This window comes from Cimex lectularius, unplaced genomic scaffold (genome assembly GCF_000648675.2).
Source record: "Cimex lectularius strain Harlan isolate CLEC.00 unplaced genomic scaffold, Clec_2.1 scaffold120, whole genome shotgun sequence".
Lineage (NCBI taxonomy): Eukaryota > Metazoa > Arthropoda > Insecta > Hemiptera > Cimicidae > Cimex > Cimex lectularius.
The window spans coordinates 1,343,743-1,364,000 of NW_019392719.1; the positions used below are offsets into that span (position 1 = coordinate 1,343,743).

General features: G+C 37.2%; 1 protein-coding gene across 2 annotated transcripts in view; it reads right to left on the minus strand.

The window, feature by feature from the left end:
• The window catches only part of LOC106667962, a 44,633-nt gene extending 25,140 nt beyond the window's left edge, over nt 1–19,493 (minus strand). The window contains exon 1 of one of the 2 annotated variants that reach the window (XM_014396302.1): nt 19,068–19,493. In XM_014396302.1, the coding sequence (XP_014251788.1) occupies nt 19,068–19,342 (275 nt within the window). In that variant the 5' untranslated portion in view covers nt 19,343–19,493. Of the gene's footprint in view, nt 1–14,326; nt 14,703–19,067 lie in introns of those variants that run through there. The other variant, XM_014396303.1, reaches the window with a different exon arrangement.
• Between the last annotated feature and the right edge of the window lie 765 nt (nt 19,494–20,258).

The window sequence follows — 20,258 nt, forward strand, 5'->3', positions numbered from 1 at the left end:
ATATGGGTTGGTGGTGTGGTGGCCCAAGACCTTCTAGGCTAAAGCGATAAGGCTATTCGGTAGAAATCAAAGTCAAGCATGCCTCAAGTGTTGCTAAACCTTCCACCGCTGCTTATTATAATCCAAGGAGAAGCCAGAGGAGCAGTGGCTCATAGGCTCATAAGTGGATAACCATCTGGATAGGCACGTGAACGAACAACGGAAACTAAGTGAGGAGAGGAAATGCAGAGAGAGAGAGAGAGAGAGAGAGAGAGAGAGAGAGAGAGAGAGAGGTAAGGAGGGAGAATAGAAAAAGAAGGTACATACAAATGGTATTATTTTTCAAACACAGGCATCCGGAGGGTTCATTAACCTCGTGGATGAAATACCGTTAAAAAAATTTGAAGTTTTGAAGTGAATAATATGTATGATTGTATATTTGTGTGTGTGTTTGTGTGTGTGTGTGTGTGTGTGAGAGAGAGAGAGAGAGAGAGAGAGAGAGAGAGAGAGAGCGTGAGAGAGAGAGAGCGAGAGAGAGTGAGTGAGAGAGAAGGGGGAAGAGAGCATACTTTGTATATTTTTTAATCCCTGTTTTGTTCTGAACAAATAAAGGCGATTATAACAGTGGTATTTCAATTTTAATTGCCTATGTTTAGTAAACTTAGTTTTCTACACCGGAACGTCTTATTTTTTGTCATTGCGTCTGGGAAGAGAAATGAGCGTGAGCTGAAGCAGACATTAAGGAAAAAAACAGTGTATGTTTGAAGAAATAAAATTACAAATAAGTCGTTAAAAAAACCGGTTTTCGAAATAAAATGGAAAGTGGACGAAGTCAATAACAGATTTATTCAACGTTACAAATACGAGAGAAGATTACTAGAACTCAGAATGACTAACGCCTTTCCAGCTTATACGAAAATCACTTTGGCGCTTCTTTGAAGTAAGGAAATCGAGTTTTTAATTTAACATTTCGAGTTATTTTTCCGCAAAGGGAATATTAACGCCATCATTCCCAAGCGTGTTCCGCCGAATCCAGCTTACGTACGCGTCTATTTCGCCCCCCCCCCCAAAGTGAAAGGTTAAGCCTTCATTAAACGCTTCATCATATTTTCTTCTCTGGTTTTCCCACGCAATACTGCTTTTAAAACTTATTTCCATTTAGCACTCGTCCTACATCGAGGGGTCATTTAATTATGAAGTTGCACAAGGTAAAAGAGTTAGCAAGTTGTTAGGCTGCGACCTGTTGATGTCCCTCGGTAAAGTATAACCGTCCTTCCTTAACTTCCGCGATTCCTTAACTTCGTTTGTGAAACTTTCTATCTTTGGCGAATAGAAGAACTTCAAGACTTGTCAAATGAATGAAACAAAACGAATTGGACACGGGGAAGTGTTAAAAAAAAATATTAATTTCTCATCGCAATCCAAACAGGAAAATGTTATATAACATCCTCTAACCGTCACTATTTGCAATTATTCTTTAGAAGTCAATCCGATTACACGACATTTGAAAAATGGCAAAAAGGAGAGAAAACTCATAAGGTGGGGTTGAGGTAGGAAGTTGATGTCCGAGTGGATCGAGGTCACGATAGTTCAAGTGGTACAGCAGCGGCGTATCTAGCCGAAGATCGTGGGTTCGAATCCCGCTCGTGCCATTGACTTTTTTATCTCAACTAAAAACCTTAATTAATTGTAATATATTAATTGGTCAAGCTGACCTCGAAATTAGTGAATTTAATTCTTTAGAAAATTGATTAAAATTTTCGAATATTGCTTAACATCTTCAACTCAGACTACAATTGATTAAATAACTTTTCACGATAATAAGACCACATTACAGGGTAATAAAACATATTGGTGATACGTAACGGTGGCGAGTTTAATTCAGTTTACAAATTAGTCCATAAAAACTTGTATAATTTCAATAAAACATAAAAACGCCATTGATAGTTAATACTTAGATATGTTGTCTTTTTTTATATAATTCATTAAAAATAATTCAATAAAACGTTCAATAATTAATAATATAATAATTGTATTATTATAGTTCGTAAGCGATAAAATGAGGATGTGGACAAGTGAGATTTATTTGATGAATAATGGAATCCATATCATGTTTCCTCGGCGTTATATTGCTTTGAGGCTTAGCATGATGCTCATATTGCAGGAATAAATGAATAAACTATATAAACTGCGTAATCGCGAACAAAACTGAAATAGCTGAATAGAAAGGAAAACGTCACAATCGCAATTGGCTTTAGCGAGAGTAATACACAATCAATCTTGACATATTCTAACAAAACTTATTAAGTAAAGTGGCAATTTCATGTTTGGTGAAAAATTTATGTTAATCACTGAATATAGCGTGAAGCAAAATAAAAAAATCAGCGTCAATCGACAAATCCCGTTAACTGATAATATCGATCTATGGAAGAATCGATAAGAACAACGGAATAATCGAACATGGAAGAAACCATTTAAGAACAAATGCTATTCTTTCTCGGGCGAAAGAGGAAGAAAGCTAACTATTTTTAACATAGCATCGAAACATTGACAGATCCTAGTTGATTTTCAACTTTTAATTAGCAATGTCTAACTTCCCAGTTCTATCTAACATCAATAGCCAAGTCCATCAAACCGATAATATATCCACTATGGTTTTCATTTTATATTATTATTATTTTATTATTCACCTTCTGAATAATTCAGGCTTCTACAATCAATTATTTTCAGATGATGGTACCATAATGCTCACAGGTAGGGATCCCCTGACTCTTTCACTACTGATGGAAAACGCCATTGGATTGCTTTGTGGGTGGTGTTGTGACAAAGGTTTATCAATTAATCCTGCTAAACTAGAATTGGTAATATTTAGCAGGAGAAGAACATTAGGTAATTTTAAAAGCCCTAAATGTCATGGCATAGAATTCAAGTTAGTGGATTCAATCAAATTCCTTGGTGTGACACTTGTCAGGAAACTTGATTGGAAAGGTCATATTAATAACATATACAGGAAAGGCACCATATCAATGGTACCATGTAGGAGAATTGTCGGTAAAACATGGGGCATCAAACCATGGGTAGCCAAATGGCTATATACTGCAGTTATTCTACCTAGATTTTTTTTCGCAGCTTTAGTGTGGTGGAAAGGTCTAGAAAATAAAGGGGAATAGAAATAAATTAAGGTCATTTCAAAGACTAGGCTGTTTGATGATGACAGGAGCATTTTCNTATATATATATATATACTTCCCAGTTCTATCTAACTTCAATAGCCAAGTCCATCAAAGCGACAATATATCCACTATTGTTTTCATTTTCATACATTTTACCTTCAACTGTATATAACTTAACCTCAACCAGCAGATTCGATATAATTTTGACATGTGACATTAATCTGCGATATTGAAAATCTACCCATTGTTAGCCTCTTCGGATTAATCATTCAAGAGATCTCTTACAAAATTACATTATTTTCAGTAGTCGTACGGAAATAGAGTAATCTTATTTGTGTTAGTGTAATTTACTGTGAAAACCTCTGTAATGTTTTGATGGTTGAGAGAAAAAACAGTTGACATGTGAAGATCTGTGTGAAGTGTGTTATTGTTTCCAAAAAAAGCGGTAGAAACAATTAGTCATAAAATCTTTGATTGAAAACTTTGTGATCTTTGAATGTTGGAATACTTGGCCGACCCGTAAACTTGGCACCCGTACATCCATGTAGGTTTGAGTAAGTATGTATATGTCGAAAATGTTGATTTGAATTTTGATTGCCCTCTTTGATAATAAAACATTTTATATCGTTTGTTAAGTGTCTGTTTTTTGATCGTGTTTATAGAGTCTAAGTTAGTCTCCAATTAATTAATCTTTTGATGTAAGGTTTTGGTTGAGGTAAAAAAGTCAGTGTTACGAGCGGGATTCGAACCCACGACCTTCGGCTAGATACGCCTGAACTCTACCACTTGAGCTATCGTGACTTCGATCCACTCAGACACTAACTTCCCATCTCAACCTCACCTCTCGAATTTTCCCTCCTTTTTGCCATTTTTTCCACCAATACCTTTCATAAAGATTAATTAATTGAAAAAAGTTAATTGGTCAATCGGACCACGAACTATAAAGGATTCTTTAATTAAGGTTTTGATTGAAATAAAGATGGCAAAAAGGAGGGAAAATTCGAAAGGTTGTACGTTGACGTGGGAAGTTGGTGTCCGAGTGGATCGAAGTCACGATAGCTCAAGTGGTAGAGCAGCGGCGTATTTAGCCGAAGGTCGTGGGTTCGAATCCCGTTAGTGACAGTGACTTTTTCATTTCAACCAATACTTTACATAAAGATTAATTAATTGAAAAGAATTTGTTTGGTCAATCGGACTACGAAACCTAATCGATTTAAATTTAAAAAATTAATAAATTATTTATGTGCATATTATGCGTTGTTCGACGATGTCTCTGACAACGTCCTCTCAGTAATGCGTACGTCACAAACTACCATTTAAAGAATTTTAAAGCTTCTAATGTTTATAAAAAAGCTTTTATCGACTTCTGTTGGAACAGGAATGCACGGAATAGTAATGCAGAACAAAACTTCTATTAAGCCGAAGCGCACACTGAAAACGAACCGGAAATTCACATTCATTTTTGGTTATAAAATGAAATAAATAAACGCTCTGGCTTAGTTAAAATAAAAATAATTGGAAGTGTTTAAAAGTTGTTTAATTGGGGGTATCAAGCGATTCCGTGTCTGATTTGAGGTTTGACGGATGTACAGGTCGGAACAACTGTCTGGAAGTGGCTGGTGTCAGACGTCAGTCAAATTCACGAAAACGTGCCAACCTACGCCAAAGCCAAAAGGGATGAAGTTTTTTCATCGTCCTCGTTATTCGTTTTCGCACGAAAGGACTCACGTAACAGGCGAGAGTTAGACGAAAATGGTCCGGTCGGTTCGAAAGTGTTATCGCTGTTAGTTTCAATATTGTAACACTTTTTTTAAGATAATTATATTCAATAATGTAGACGGTTCATTTCAAGTTTACCTGGTAGGACAGACACACATGTTCTTGACGAAGAAAGCAAATTAGTTTTCGACCTATTTTAAGGTCATCATCAGGGCAAAACAATCTTAATTATGTTTACTGATTGACATATTTAAGTTTTTACAGGAAATCTCACATTTCCTTGAAGACCGACTCAGTCCCAACATTGCCAAGAACTGTAACTGTGAAATAAGACATGGAAAGATAAGAAAAAATGTAACTGAAGGTCTATAACGAAAAGAAGTGAAAAATAAGTAATGAAACAGTAAATAAGGATCTTCCAAAGCAATAACACTCGTTTCAAAAAATCTTTTCCATATGCCAACTAAACCTATCAATCTTCCTTCATCCTACTGCACTATCAGTTTCCTTCCAGTAATGGTTAAAATTCACTCAAAACTAAAACTACCATAATTTACTAACGAATCCCACGACACTATTCCGAGTCATCAGATTGGATTTAGGTCCCTACAATCTACAATACATCAATGTCATCGCGTTGTGGACGTCATTTCATCCTCCCTTGAGCAAAAGCAGTGTTGTTTGGGTGTTCCTTGAAATTGCTCAAGCATTTGACGGGGTTTAGTACCGGGCCTTCTGCGGAAGCTAAAGGTCATACACCTGTTTTATATAATGCTAAAATCGTCTGACCGTTGCTTTAGATTTAAAAAGAGTACAGCGACATCCTCTATATACCCTATCCCAGCTGGTGTCACACAAGGGAGCATTCTTGGACCCTCGTTTACTGGGGACTGCTGACATTTCTATCCTTCCAAAAACAATTCTTTCCATTTTTCGCTGACGATTCAGCAATCCTTTTCTCGCATAAAGGGCGAGTCACCGCCTTTGTCACACACATACCTTCAAAACCATTTGCTGTGCCTCGTTGTTTGGTCAAACATGTGGACCATTAAAATAATTGCATTAACTTCACACTCAGATCTATTACACTAGCGCCTATTAACTTTAAAGGCGATTATATAAATTAATAAACGCCATTGTTCGCAACCCATGTAATGGTACGAACTCTGGGGGTAAAACGAAGCATTCCAAAACCCAACGCACTCAAAGATGCTAACCAAAAGTCCTAATAAAAATTGTTAACCCTCCTTTTCATATATCAACTATCACTCCGAGATCTTAAAGTACCTTTAAAGGAGACATGGCGAAATTCTATTACAAAACATTCCATCAATCCTTTTCCACATCCCAATGCCTTGTTCCGTCAGCATAGTTCCATTCCATTCCATTCCAGAAAATCGTCCCATACGAGGGAAACTCCGATAGCCACGATATGCTCTACGTAGATATAAATAAAAGTGAAGTCATTGAAGTCATTGTTTATTTCTTCTATAGGAGGCTCTGAGTGCGAGCTCTTCTCATTTTACGTCAATTGTTTTGTTTTTACAGTATTTTTACTTCACTAGTTTTCGTGGTCCGCTTGACCAAATAATATCTTTCAATTAATTAGTTTGTATTTAAGGTATTGGTTGAGATAAAAAAAGTCAGTGTCACAAGCGGGATTCGAACCCACGACCTTCGGCTAAATACGCCGCTGCTCTACCACTTGTGCTATCGGGACCTCAATCCACTCGGACACAAACTAGGTTGGGTTGAGATGGGAAGTAAGTGTCCGAGTGGATCGAAGTCACGATAGCTAATGTGTTAGAGCAGCGGCGTATTTAGCCGAAGGTCGTGGGTTCGAATCCCGCTCATGACACTGACTTTTTTTATCTCAACCAAGTATTTTTACTGTTGCAATTGTGTTATAAATGTAAAAATCAATAAAAAGGTTGTTCTTTGATTTGGTTTTTATATATTTATAAGTCTAATAAGATAAAGTAAAAAAATGTTTCTCCTTACTACGACCTGTGCTACCAAAAATCATTAAATAAAACGCAAATATTATTTTTAATCTTAATTAACTTACTCATAGGGTCCACAATGAACCAGGAAAAAACAGTGGGTTTATGAAAGTTGGTAAATAGGCTTTTGGTATTTATTCGTATGTTGGGATTATTTCCCCATGTAGGATTGCTAACAAAAGCCAAATAACGAAATCCTATTATGAACCTGAAAGATTTTGTCTTTGTTGAACTTTTTAATTTGAATAAAATTTTCCCATGGCATCAAACCTTTTGCTTTTCAATCAGTTTTTTTTCTATCTGGTTTATTCATTTGTTCTGGAGCACTACATGTCAATCATGCTAGTATTTGGAACTTCTTGGGCAAACGTTGATTGCTTCCCGTTCTTCAAGATTGTTATGTATCGCAATGATGCTCAAATATTTATAAATTCTGAGGGGGCGTGGTTAAGTTGGTTATTTTACAGGTTTGGCGTGGCCGTGTTTTTCTAGAAGCACGATACAATTTGATAATGTCAGTAGTTGAACTTATTGAGGCAAACTTTGATTGTCTTCATCTATCAAGAGTTTTATGTATATTAATCCCAAGTGTGCAGAAGTTTGAAAATTCGGAGAAGGTGTGGTTAAGTTGGTCGTTTTACTGGTTGGGCGTGGCCAAGGTTTTACTGGCAGCACCCGAAATTTCCAAAATTTTACTAGTTCATATTATGAGGCAAACGTTGATTGTTCTTCATCCATCAAGGGTTTCTGTATTTCCAAGATGGTCAGAAGTCTTGAAGTTATGAGTGGGTGTGGTTAAGTTAGTGTTTTACTGGTTGGCATGGACATGTTTTTCTGAAAGCACCCTACAATTTGATGTCAGAAGCTGAGCTTATTGTGGTAAACTTTGATTGACCTCATCTATCAAGAGTTATATTAAGGTAGATTAACCCCAAGTATGCAGAAGTTTGAAAATTCGGAGAAGGTCGTTTTACTGGTTGGGCGTGGCCAAGGTTTTACTGACAGTACCCTAAATTTCCAAAATTTTACTAGTTCATATTATGAGGAAACGTTGATTGTTCTTCATCCATCAAGGGTTTCTGTACTTTCAAGATGGTCGGTCAGAAGTCTTGAAATTATGAAATTATGAGTGGGTGTGGTTAAGTTAGTGTTTTACTGGTTGTGCATAGACATGTTTTTCTGGAAGCACGCTTGATGTCATTAGTTGAATTTATTGGGACAAACGTTGATATTTCTTTGCCCATCAAGGGTTTTATCTATCGCCAAGGTGATAGGAGTCTGAAAATTCTGAGGGGGTGGTTAAATCCGTGGTTTTACTCCTTCGGCGTGGCCAAGTTTTTTAGACAGAACGCTACATTTTGATCATGCCAGTATTTGATCCTTTTGGGGCAAACTTTGATTTTTCTTTCTTCCAGCAAGGATTTTATTATTTTATTCAAGACAGTAAGAAGTTTAACAACTCTGAGGGGGCATGGTTAAGTTAGTGTTTTACTGGTTGGGCATAGACATGCTTTTCTGGAAGCACGCTTGATGTCATTAGTTGAATTTATTGGGACAAACATTGATTTTTCTACAACCATCAAGGGTTTTATCTATCGCCAAGGTGGTAGGAGTCTGAAAATTCTGAAGGGGTGGTTATGTTTTTCTCCTTCGGCGGCCAAGTGCTTAGACAGAACGCTACATTTTGATCATGCCAGTATTTGATCCTTTTGGGGCAAACTTTGATTTTCCTTCTTCCATCAAGGATTTTATCTATCTTCAAGACAGTAAGAAGTTTAACAACTCTGAGGGGGCATGGTTAAGTTAGTGCTTGTACTAAAGGATGGGCATGGCATTTTTTTTTTTTACAATACGATACATTTTGATCAGGTTAGTACATAAAATTCTTGAGGCAAACTTTGATTGTCCTTCTTCCGCCAAGAATTTATGCACCTGTATGATGCTCAGCAACCTAGAATAGCGTGGCTAAATCGTCAGACATTGAATGTTGGGCATGGTTATATGCCTATGTAGGACGTACGTGAGTTTTTTTCAACTGAGATTGTACGATGCTCTTTAATTTTCCACATATTGTGAAAGTAATCAACCGTTCAAAAGAGGCAGGTTGAATTTAATTAAGTTGAATTGTTTCCATGATTGGGCGTGGTCAAAATATATTAATGTAATTTCAGAGGTTTTGCTTTCATGTTCATACGTGAACTCTTGAACTTTGAAACTCTATGCAAGGTCTCGAAGTTCTTAAAGTTTCCAAAATTGTACCTAATAAATCGTTGCACGTTGCACTTACTGTAATAATATGATCTTCACAGCTGATGCTGTCAATCTAAATCATAACCTATTTTTCTTTGAAAATATGAAATATTATATATTAAACATGTTTCTTTTCTGATCACAATAAAACAGGAAACACTTTTTTTTAAACAGAAACATATTTCGTTAAAAAATAAGAACGTGAAACAATTATTGGGCTGAAGTTTTACCAATTCAGCACTTCTTTTATATGTACTTGTTCCATTTTCTAACTTCATTTTCAGTTTTCCCTTGAAGATCCTCAAATCAGTGAGAATAGACAGATATAAATGATCGATCATAACCAAATTCCATATAAACCACAGTTGGTTATCTGTGATTATTCTGATCTGTCTAACATTTTGGTCAAGGTTATAGTGTCGACTTTTTTATGACTTTGCGCACCACGACCATTATAGGTTTATCGTGCAACCTGCACTATTACTTAGAGCTTTTTGTTAACCTTTAAGCTTTTATCAGGTTTCAAAGCTTTGGTAAAAACTCCGTGTGTATTCTTCAGGCCTTAGCTTTTCACCCAGAAGAAGGAATCTCACCAAGCTTAGGCCATAACATCAGCAAAAACAAAAACATGTTCCCCCGTTTTTTCTTCTTCCTGTGCATCGTGCATATTGTGCCGTTACCTTCTGCATGGGTTTTTTGATGATTTTCTTCGCACGCACTTTCTTGGAAAACAAACCCCATTGAGCAGGGGACTTATTCTTAACCCATCGTCTGATGGCTCTCCGATTTTGGCAGTTTGGTCTGTTCAGTCTAGCTAGGCTAGTTTTGTCCGGCAGATTCGCATACCGCCATCGTCTGTAGTTGGTTTGTTGTGGTTGTGGTTATGTAATTTGTGGCCCAATATGTTCAAAATTGTTAATCATCTTGTGAGGTTTATAATAATAATAACGGGAACCTATTAGGCTTACGATTAACTTCAAGCTAAACAAATCCCCCTATCTTCCTTTAGACTTGACTTCATCAGGCAAGGTCCGAGATGAAAGGTAAGTTTAAACATTTCCCCCCTTTTTTCACTGTCACTCTCAACACGACAAGACAAGAATGACACATGTACGCAGAAAACAAACACTTTGAGCCCTGAAGATGATCTCAATAAAGACCGAAACGTTGGCACGAAAAAGAAAATGTTTTTCTAAAACCTACGTCACACCAGACCGCATCTCCCGATCTCCGAATAATCATGAACTAACGGTCACTAATCACCACACATTTGTAACAAATGTTAAATGTTTTTGTACTTTTTAGAAAATTTTCGGAGAAAAATGAGCTACTTTTTAATTTAGGCTGTTTTTTTTAACTGCCTGTTATTATATTACATTCATAAATTCATAAATCACCTAAAACTTAGCATAAACTGCATAGATTTTCTGTTATAGTATTTTTATGTCTTTTGTTGATCTCGTAAAAAAAACGATGATATGTCGAATTTCGTGTTTAATATGTTTGACCAATTTTTAGTCAAATTCCTAGATCGTCCAAAACGAAAAATTGTGAAGTAATTGCCCTGTTAAAACGATACTTTTTTATATATCTTCAACAAAACAGATTTTGACATACCTTCATGACATTAAGGGTAAAAAAGCTCTGGGGCAGCTTATTTCCCCATTCTGTATGAAAAAAGGTTGATGGATAAGTCTAATAAAATCGTATTTGCCAAGTTATTAGTGAACTATTACAAAGTTGGGACTGATTGTGGTAACTAACATTCTACTCAACCAAATGGATGAGTTGAACTGGTACTATGAACAAACAAGTTCACACAATAAAGAAAAAACTACAAATTAAAGCCTTTTACCCCCATCTATGCCTTAATGATGGAAAGATATTCCCTTTTCCGAAAGTGATCTTAAGAGTGTGGAAGCGTGTAGAGTTCTTCTCGTCGGGTGTACTAAAATTTTGATTTCTTGCTTTACCTGACGCCGATATCCCAAGTGTAGTCGGTCAGTTTGCCGTGTTTCGCGGAGGACGAGACAAACCCTGAGAAGTGCGCTGCGGCGTAGATCTTGGCCGCGATTGAATGAAGCCACGCCTCGACGTGGGCTAACATCCTCGCCCTCCGTCCTTCCCTCCTCCGCGCGGCAAGCAGCTCCGTCGCCGCCCACGCAAACTCGTCCGTCTGCATTTCCTCGGCCCTCGCAGGCGGCGAAGTGGAAAAACCGACTGATTTGCCAGATATCGAATCGGCTCTTTATAATTAATGGCCCCATTGCGATCGATCCGACGTTTAATCCCATTAACCAAACCCGCGATGTTGAAAAATTGACTGAGCCCCACTATTAATCAACCCGGATATTCAATATATTTACAAATTCGACGTCTCACTCCATGATCCATTCTGGATCGCGCCTTTCCAATACATCAATTACACCTCATTCAGAGCGAGTTATACTAGGTCGTTACAAAAGTCTTTCTGCATTTCCATTTTAATCCTTATTCGACTCTGATGAATGCATATACCAATCAATTATTATTTTTATTTAAGTTTTTGGTTGATATGAAAAGTTAGTGTCACGAGCGGGATTCGAACACACGACCTTCGGCTCAATACGCCGCTGCTCTAACCACGTGAGCCGTCGTGACTTCCATCCACTCGGACACCAACTCTCCATCTCAACCTACAACCTTTCGAATTTTCCCTCTTTTCTCCATTTTTCCATAAATGGATCAATATACAGTGTTCGACTACTCGTGTTACAAACTTTGCCAGTAGATTCTACATTCAAAATGGAACCCAAAAGTCTTAATTAACATGGTCCGAATTTCACCAGTTTCGGAGTTATTCCACTTTTTGATTTTTTAAGATATCATGACCTTGCTTCAAATAAACAATGATAACTTCAAAACTAAAACATTTTGGACAAATTAGTTGAGACCATTGAAAACTACGTGAAATTTCCAATATGATGTGATCAATACTAAACTTGTAAACGTTCGTGAAATAAGCGTTTTAGTAACGAGAATTGTGAAATTTTTTTAAAGTGAAAAATCTTACTATGGTGAACTACTATTTCCAAACCTAGAGATCAGCAAATTTCAGAAAATGTATTTCATTTAATATATTCTTTAGTGGCGCAATTGCTTTTTAATTACCTTTTCATTGCTCAAAGATGAAAATTGATGAAGGAAAAAAACCGTGGTTGAAGGATTCGTAATGTGGAAAATTTAAAAAATTAAAGAAATTTTGAATTAATTTATTAAACTTTTTTTAAAAGCTATACAAATTTGAATAATTATCACAATTGGTTTTCAGAAAATAACTAGTTTATTGATTATTATAAAATCGTAAACTTGCTAGTTTACGTTTATAAAGTAGGTAACTTGCTGATAATGGGATCCCAGTAAGGAGAATTATTACAACCGAATTTTAGAAATTATTTAAGTAAAAATTTATCTTATTATTGAAACAATGAAATTTATCAGATATCACTGATGGATACCAACGCCGTATTTTGGATATTAATTAAAGTTTCTCCCTGAACTTAATACCAGATACGAATTTGACTCATTGAGGTCACCGACTTTTGAACACCCTTCATCCCACGAATAAGAAAAGTAGGTAAAAATTAACATGGGAATTGTTGTAAAAGTTCGTTTTTCGTGTCTGACCCGGTCCGATACTTATATTGAAATAGAATACGTTAACAATGAGTGACATGCCGTGTGAGATTCTTCGGTGTAACCGAGTTGTGAAGTGTGACGGACGATTTGATGAAGGCGTCACGTGTTCGAGAGAGTCGGCTTCAGCCGTTTATCTACAAAACACGCAACAACCCCAAGACCGACCCTGCTTCCCCCTGCCGAGATTTAATTACGGAAAATACTAAGCCAAGTTCTAGGAAACCAACTTCCCTAGCCGGGTTCAAACCTGGTTAATTATACCTGAAATATTAACAGCGGTCGTTAAACTCGTTTTACCCGCATTCTAATCACTTTAGAACAGCACAGAATCATAAATAAAATGAAAATTTTTTAATAAATCCGGACCTGGTTACAAATAGGCAAAAAGAAAATGAAAGTCAATCGTAAAGATGTTATCAACGTTTATTACACTATATTCTCTACCTGTTTCTCTCCTTCAATGGTATAATCTCTCTCCCTCCTCTTTCTCACTCTCCCTCACTCTCTCTCTCTCCCCCTCACTCTCTATCTATCTATCTATCTCTATCTCTCTCTATCTATCTATCGCTCTCACTGTTTCTTTTTTTAATAGTTTTTAGTGGTGTACACTTCCCATTTCAAACACAATCTCTTTCTCTCTCTAGACTGTTTTTTATTTAAGATATTTTCGTTTTTTTATTTTTTTTTTTGTTCTTTCCCCCTTTCTAGCTCGTCCGTTCATACCGTTTCAGTCTGTATGCTCTCTCTCTCTCTCTCTCTCTCTCTCTCTCTCTCTCTCTCTCTCTCTCTCTCTCTCTCTCTNCTCTCTCTCGCTGTCTCTCTCTCTCTCTCTCTCTCTCTCTCTCTCTCTTTCTTTCCCTCTCACTCACTCTCTCTCTCGTACTCTTACTCTCAATCTCAATCTCATTGCCAACCCCTCTCACCCTCAAAGTCTTTCTTTTTTTAAAGTTTTGATTGGTGCACACTTCCCATTTCAAACACAATATCTTTCTCTCTCTGGACTGTTTTTTAATTGAGATATTTTCATTTTTTGTTTTTTCCCCTTCCTAGTTGGTCCGTTCAAACCGTTTCAGTCTGTACGCTCTCTCTCTCTTTCTCTCTTTCTATTCTTTCCCTATTATTCAATCTCATTCTCACCCCTCACACATACACCCACACTCTCATTCATATTTTTTTGAGTTTCCACTTCCTCTTTCACTCTCTTTTTTTTAAACTTCTTTAACACTCTGTTTCTTCAACCACTCGATCTCACCTCCCAAGGATAAATCTATTAATCAAGATGCAGTGGTTTACTTTCTCACCTAAGCTTTTATGTGTTGTACTGATTAGTAACTTTTTTTCCAGCTAAGACAGTTTATTATTTCTCAATCTTTCTTTTCCTTTATTAAATGAATACTTTATCCACGAAGAGCAATTCCCCGAGAAAATGGCGACACTTAAAATCGCGCATAATTAATTACAAGTATTATCGAGATGTACGACTTACTGCACTTCTATGGTAGTAATTATGATGGAAGAGACATACCTGTAGGTCACGCAAGAGGACTCCCACCAGACACTGTGTCTGTCGTACGAATCGGCCCTTTTGATCATTTCCTCGTAGACGGTTTTCGTATCAATGGCGAATATTTGTGGTTTTTTCGTTTTTCGAATCGTCTGTTGAGGTAGGACTATCGGGTCGAGCATGTCCGACAAGTGGTTGAAAAATTTCTCGAACCCCCTCCGGTTGCTGGTTGACTCCATTCTATTCTTCTTCTTGAGGATCCCCATTTTAAGGGTGAATTTGAAGTTAGAATTTTGCAAACTCGGTCAAAATGTTCACAGATTGAATTTTGATCGGCGTGGACAAATCGGGCCGAAAAAATCAAATGCTGGGATAAACAGATGCGATTTAGTTGGCTTTTGTTTAAAACATTAAACATGCGATTATAAGAATGCAAAAATTAGTTTTCTTCTTTGAAAAAAATAAATCATTAGATGCTATGACTTGAAGTCAGAGGATGCGGTAGCCGACTAATTAGATTCGGCTCGTAGACCGAGCTGTCGTGGGTTCGATTCTCACCGCCGCCCCTGGAGTTTTCTGACCCCTCTTCCAAAAATTCTCTCTCTCTCTCTCTCTCTCTCTCACTCTCTCTTTCTCTCTCGTACACTAACTCTTAATCTCAATCTCATTGTCAACCCCTCTCCCTTTCTCTCTCTCTCTCTCTCTCTCTCTCTCTCTCTCTCTCTCTCTCTCTCTCTCTCTGTCTCACTGTTTCATTTTTTTACGATTTTTAGTGGTGCACACTTCCCATTCAAAAAGTCTCTTTCCCTCTCTGGACTGTTTTTTATTTGAGATATTTTCGTTTTTTTGTTCTTTCCCCCTTTCTAGCTGGCCCGTTCATACCATTTCAGTCTGTATGCTCGCTTTCCCTGTTTCTCTCTCTCTCTCTCTCTCTCTCTCTCTCTCTCTCTCTCTCTCTTTCTCTTTCTCTTTCTATTCTTTCTCTACTATTCTCAATCTTCCCAATGTGTAAATATTTTGTTTTTGAATTTATAATTAAGCCCAATTTCTCCAAACTTTGTTCTTATGTATGGTCATGGCATCATGGTATCTTATTTATGGTCATGGCAAATGCTAGATTGACTGAGAATTTCTACCGTTTTAAAACAAATGGCATTTTGGTATGTCCTCGTGTAGCTAAATATACTCGAGGGATGAGCACAATTTCTCACTTTTTATTCCCAGTTAATATTTCGCAATACTAATTCGTTCTATCAATTTTTCTTACTAACAAAGAGAAGCCGTTAAACAAACTGTATCCTATGTATAAATTTCTCAATAGCATAATAAACATCCTGGTTTTACGTGCGGTTCTGGAGGAAGTAACCCGAAGGTGTCATCGATTGTAAATAGTTAATGGGATACTGTAAACTTAGCTTTTCATTGTCGGCGTTGTCACCAGCTAGTGACTCATCATGATTTATGGAAACTCACTTAACAATTTTCGCTGCAGTCGTTTTATTGATTTTTTTAACTAGGAATACATATATTTATTTTACTCATTTCTTCTTCAGATAAATCTAATGGATAAGACTCTACATTTAAATTATCGAACAACATTTCCTGGAGTATTTCAAGTTTTTTTTCCGATATCCAATAAGCAACCTGAGAGTATATATGTATATATATTATATATCATCACGTTCTTGGCTAATTGAAAAGGGTTATAATATTTGTTGTACTTGTACTGGGAATTGCGGTAGGAGGAGAGTTCAGTTCGCAGGATGACAATTGTGCAATGGAAAAAGAAATGATTATTGGTGGTGTGTTGTTCAATCTTATTAAAAAGTTTTTTAATTTTTTATTAGGTTTCATGGTTTGCTTGACCAAATAAATTCTTTTCAATTAATTACGGTTTTGGTTGAGATAAAAAGTCAGTGTCACAAGCGGGATCCGAACCCTCGACCTTCGGCTAAATACGCCGTTGCTCTACCACTTGGGATATCGAGACTTCGATCCACTCGGACACTAACCTTCCATCTCAACCACACCTTTTGACTTTTCCATCCTTTTTGCCATTTTTCAAATGTCGTGAAATCTATTTGATTGGGGGCCGCGGTAGCCGAGTGGTTANTCTCAATCTCTCTGTCTCTCTCTCTCTCTCTCTCTCTCTCTCTCTCTCTCTCTCTCTCTCTCTCTCTCTCTCTCTCTGTCTCTCTGTCTCACTGTTTCATTTTTTTACGATTTTTAGTGGTGCACACTTCCCATTCAAAAAGTCTCTTTCCCTCTCTGGACTGTTTTTTATTTGAGATATTTTCGTTTTTTTGTTCTTTCCCCCTTTCTAGCTGGCCCGTTCATACCATTTCAGTCTGTATGCTCGCTTTCCCTGTTTCTCTCTCTCTCTCTCTCTCTCTCTCTCTCTCTCTCTCTCTCTCTTTCTCTTTCTCTTTCTATTCTTTCTCTACTATTCTCAATCTTCCCAATGTGTAAATATTTTGTTTTTGAATTTATAATTAAGCCCAATTTCTCCAAACTTTGTTCTTATGTATGGTCATGGCATCATGGTATCTTATTTATGGTCATGGCAAATGCTAGATTGACTGAGAATTTCTACCGTTTTAAAACAAATGGCATTTTGGTATGTCCTCGTGTAGCTAAATATACTCGAGGGATGAGCACAATTTCTCACTTTTTATTCCCAGTTAATATTTCGCAATACTAATTCGTTCTATCAATTTTTCTTACTAACAAAGAGAAGCCGTTAAACAAACTGTATCCTATGTATAAATTTCTCAATAGCATAATAAACATCCTGGTTTTACGTGCGGTTCTGGAGGAAGTAACCCGAAGGTGTCATCGATTGTAAATAGTTAATGGGATACTGTAAACTTAGCTTTTCATTGTCGGCGTTGTCACCAGCTAGTGACTCATCATGATTTATGGAAACTCACTTAACAATTTTCGCTGCAGTCGTTTTATTGATTTTTTTAACTAGGAATACATATATTTATTTTACTCATTTCTTCTTCAGATAAATCTAATGGATAAGACTCTACATTTAAATTATCGAACAACATTTCCTGGAGTATTTCAAGTTTTTTTTCCGATATCCAATAAGCAACCTGAGAGTATATATGTATATATATTATATATCATCACGTTCTTGGCTAATTGAAAAGGGTTATAATATTTGTTGTACTTGTACTGGGAATTGCGGTAGGAGGAGAGTTCAGTTCGCAGGATGACAATTGTGCAATGGAAAAAGAAATGATTATTGGTGGTGTGTTGTTCAATCTTATTAAAAAGTTTTTTAATTTTTTATTAGGTTTCATGGTTTGCTTGACCAAATAAATTCTTTTCAATTAATTACGGTTTTGGTTGAGATAAAAAGTCAGTGTCACAAGCGGGATCCGAACCCTCGACCTTCGGCTAAATACGCCGTTGCTCTACCACTTGGGATATCGAGACTTCGATCCACTCGGACACTAACCTTCCATCTCAACCACACCTTTTGACTTTTCCATCCTTTTTGCCATTTTTCAAATGTCGTGAAATCTATTTGATTGGGGGCCGCGGTAGCCGAGTGGTTAAGGCGTCAGACTCTCGGCTAGTAGATCCCGCGGTCGTGGGTTCGATCCCCACCGTCGCCTCTGAACTTTTTCTGACGCCTAAGGGGACCGGTGGCCGCAATTGAAAGAAATTGACACAGCACTCATCAATAGAAGGGGCGGTATCGGATCTCAGCGACCCTGAATTTGGTCCCAACCCCCTTCAAAAATGAGTTTCTTCGATGGAAGAACACCGATACAACGGGGGCTCAAGTTCACATTTGTGTTGCGAGCCGTCCCCCAAAATATGGAGCCAGGGATAAAGTACAATAAGCTGTACAGCTCAGCTGCAGTGCTCAGGAGGGAACTCCTCCAGTCCCTGGTATCCCCCCCCCCAAAAAAAAAATCTATTTGATTATCGGCGACAAAAGAAATGGCCAGAGCTTTAGTGAAGTATACTTTGTTTTTCTTATTACATTTTATTAGGTTTCGTGGTCCGCTTGCCCAAATAAATTCTTTCCAATTAATGGATTGGATCGAAGTCACAACAGCTCAAGTGGTTAGAACAGCGGCGTATTTAGCCGAAGGTCGTGGGTTCGAATCCCGCTCGTGGCACCGCCTTTTTTATTTCAACCAAAACCTTAATTTATTAAAAAGATAGTTTCTAGACATAGTTGTTTTCAAACATCCGGATTTCAAGCTTACAGCTCATCATCAGCTCCTTCAACCTGATGATGAATCGAATACTGAATGGTGTTAATAAGTATTATAACTGCATCGTCCTTCTTGTTGTCAGATTTCATAGGAATGTTTAGATTTGTCAGGAGGAATTAATGGTCTCTTGGAAAAGGGTACGGTTAACTGTGCCATGGGAAAGAGATGATTTTGTTAGTTAGGTAAGTGGAAGTACTGGAGAGTGATCCGATGACATCGATGGTCGTTTAAGCTCTGGATGGATGAGGACCCTACGCCCAACACGACAAAGAAATCCAATAGGTGTGAGAAACGAATTATAATTGACGTATGATCAATATTATGGTCAAGGTGTAGATTAAAAACGAAATTCCAACTTTGCCAGACTTTTGACCCGGGTTTCAAGGTCATCATCAGTCTAGTAAAGAAAACACTTGATTTTTAAAGTTATGCGTAAACAAAGTATTCATAGCAGTCTGAGACAAGTACAATTTTTAAATTGAAAACTTATGCTCGAGAAATGTTACAATTAGGCGACTTACTTGTACACGACTGGGTTCTGGTCCCACCAGTTCTTCGATGAATCCCGTTCTTCTGCCCTTTTCGTGAGGTTTTCGCAGATGGTCCTCTTGTCCAATTGTTTCTTCTTGTCAGCTTCTATTTTCAGCCTGTCGGACTCGGTGAAAATCGGCGAGCTGACAGGGTCGAGCATGTCCGCAGGATCGGCGAACTGGAGCTCGCCCAGTTTCCGATCCATCTTCTTATCCTTCGGCGACGCGTATTTATGGGAGCTTTGCTTCTTCTTGGATTGCAACATTGTTTTGAATGTTTTGCTTTATTCCCTAAGTCTGGTTTCTTACACCTTAAATTTTGACTACTTATTTTTTACAATTGAAATATCATTAGAGAAAGAAAAACTTTAAATTTTTGCTTTTTTGGGCATGACACCAGAAACATATGTTTTTTATTTCTTTAATTCAATCCGACTATATGATCCAATTAGTTAATTAATTATATAGTTTTTGTTTAGCAAAAATAAATAAATATTTAACTAAATTCTTTTGACCTTATTAACTTATTTTGTGACGAGCCTAATAGGCTAAATTCAAAAATAAACCAAATAAAATAAAATTTAAAAAATCCACTCTTTTTATTTAATTAATGCAATAGATTCTAAAATTTACCCTTTCTTCTTTAGAATAAAATAAGGAAATAAATATAAAAAATCCACACTCAGCCAGAGTCCGTACAGTACAGATCAAAAACTGTGACCACCTCCGCCGTAAGCATCTTTCCATCCTATTGAACTTTCACTCTGAAGAGTTGTCACTCCCTGATGTGACCCTAGGGTTACACAGGGTTCAGGGGAATTTACCTACCCAGTTATGCGTTGGGTCGCTAGTATTCCTCTTAAGCCAGATGCCCAGGAGAATATCGCTTCCCAACCACGGGGTTAGGGGTTCGACAGAAAAGACGAGAAAAGGTGTCTGTTTACAAAATGGGTAATCTTCGTGTTTATTATTCTTAGTAAATCCGTCATTAAAAATAATGATTAACTCGATTAGGTTTCCAATTAAATTATTTTCAATTAATTAATCTTTATGTAAGGTATTGGCTGAGATAAAAAAGTCAGTGTCACGAGCAGGATTCGAACCCACGACCTTCGGCTAAATACGCCGCTGCTCTACAACTTGAGCTATCGTGACTTCGATCCACTCGGACACCAGGTTCCC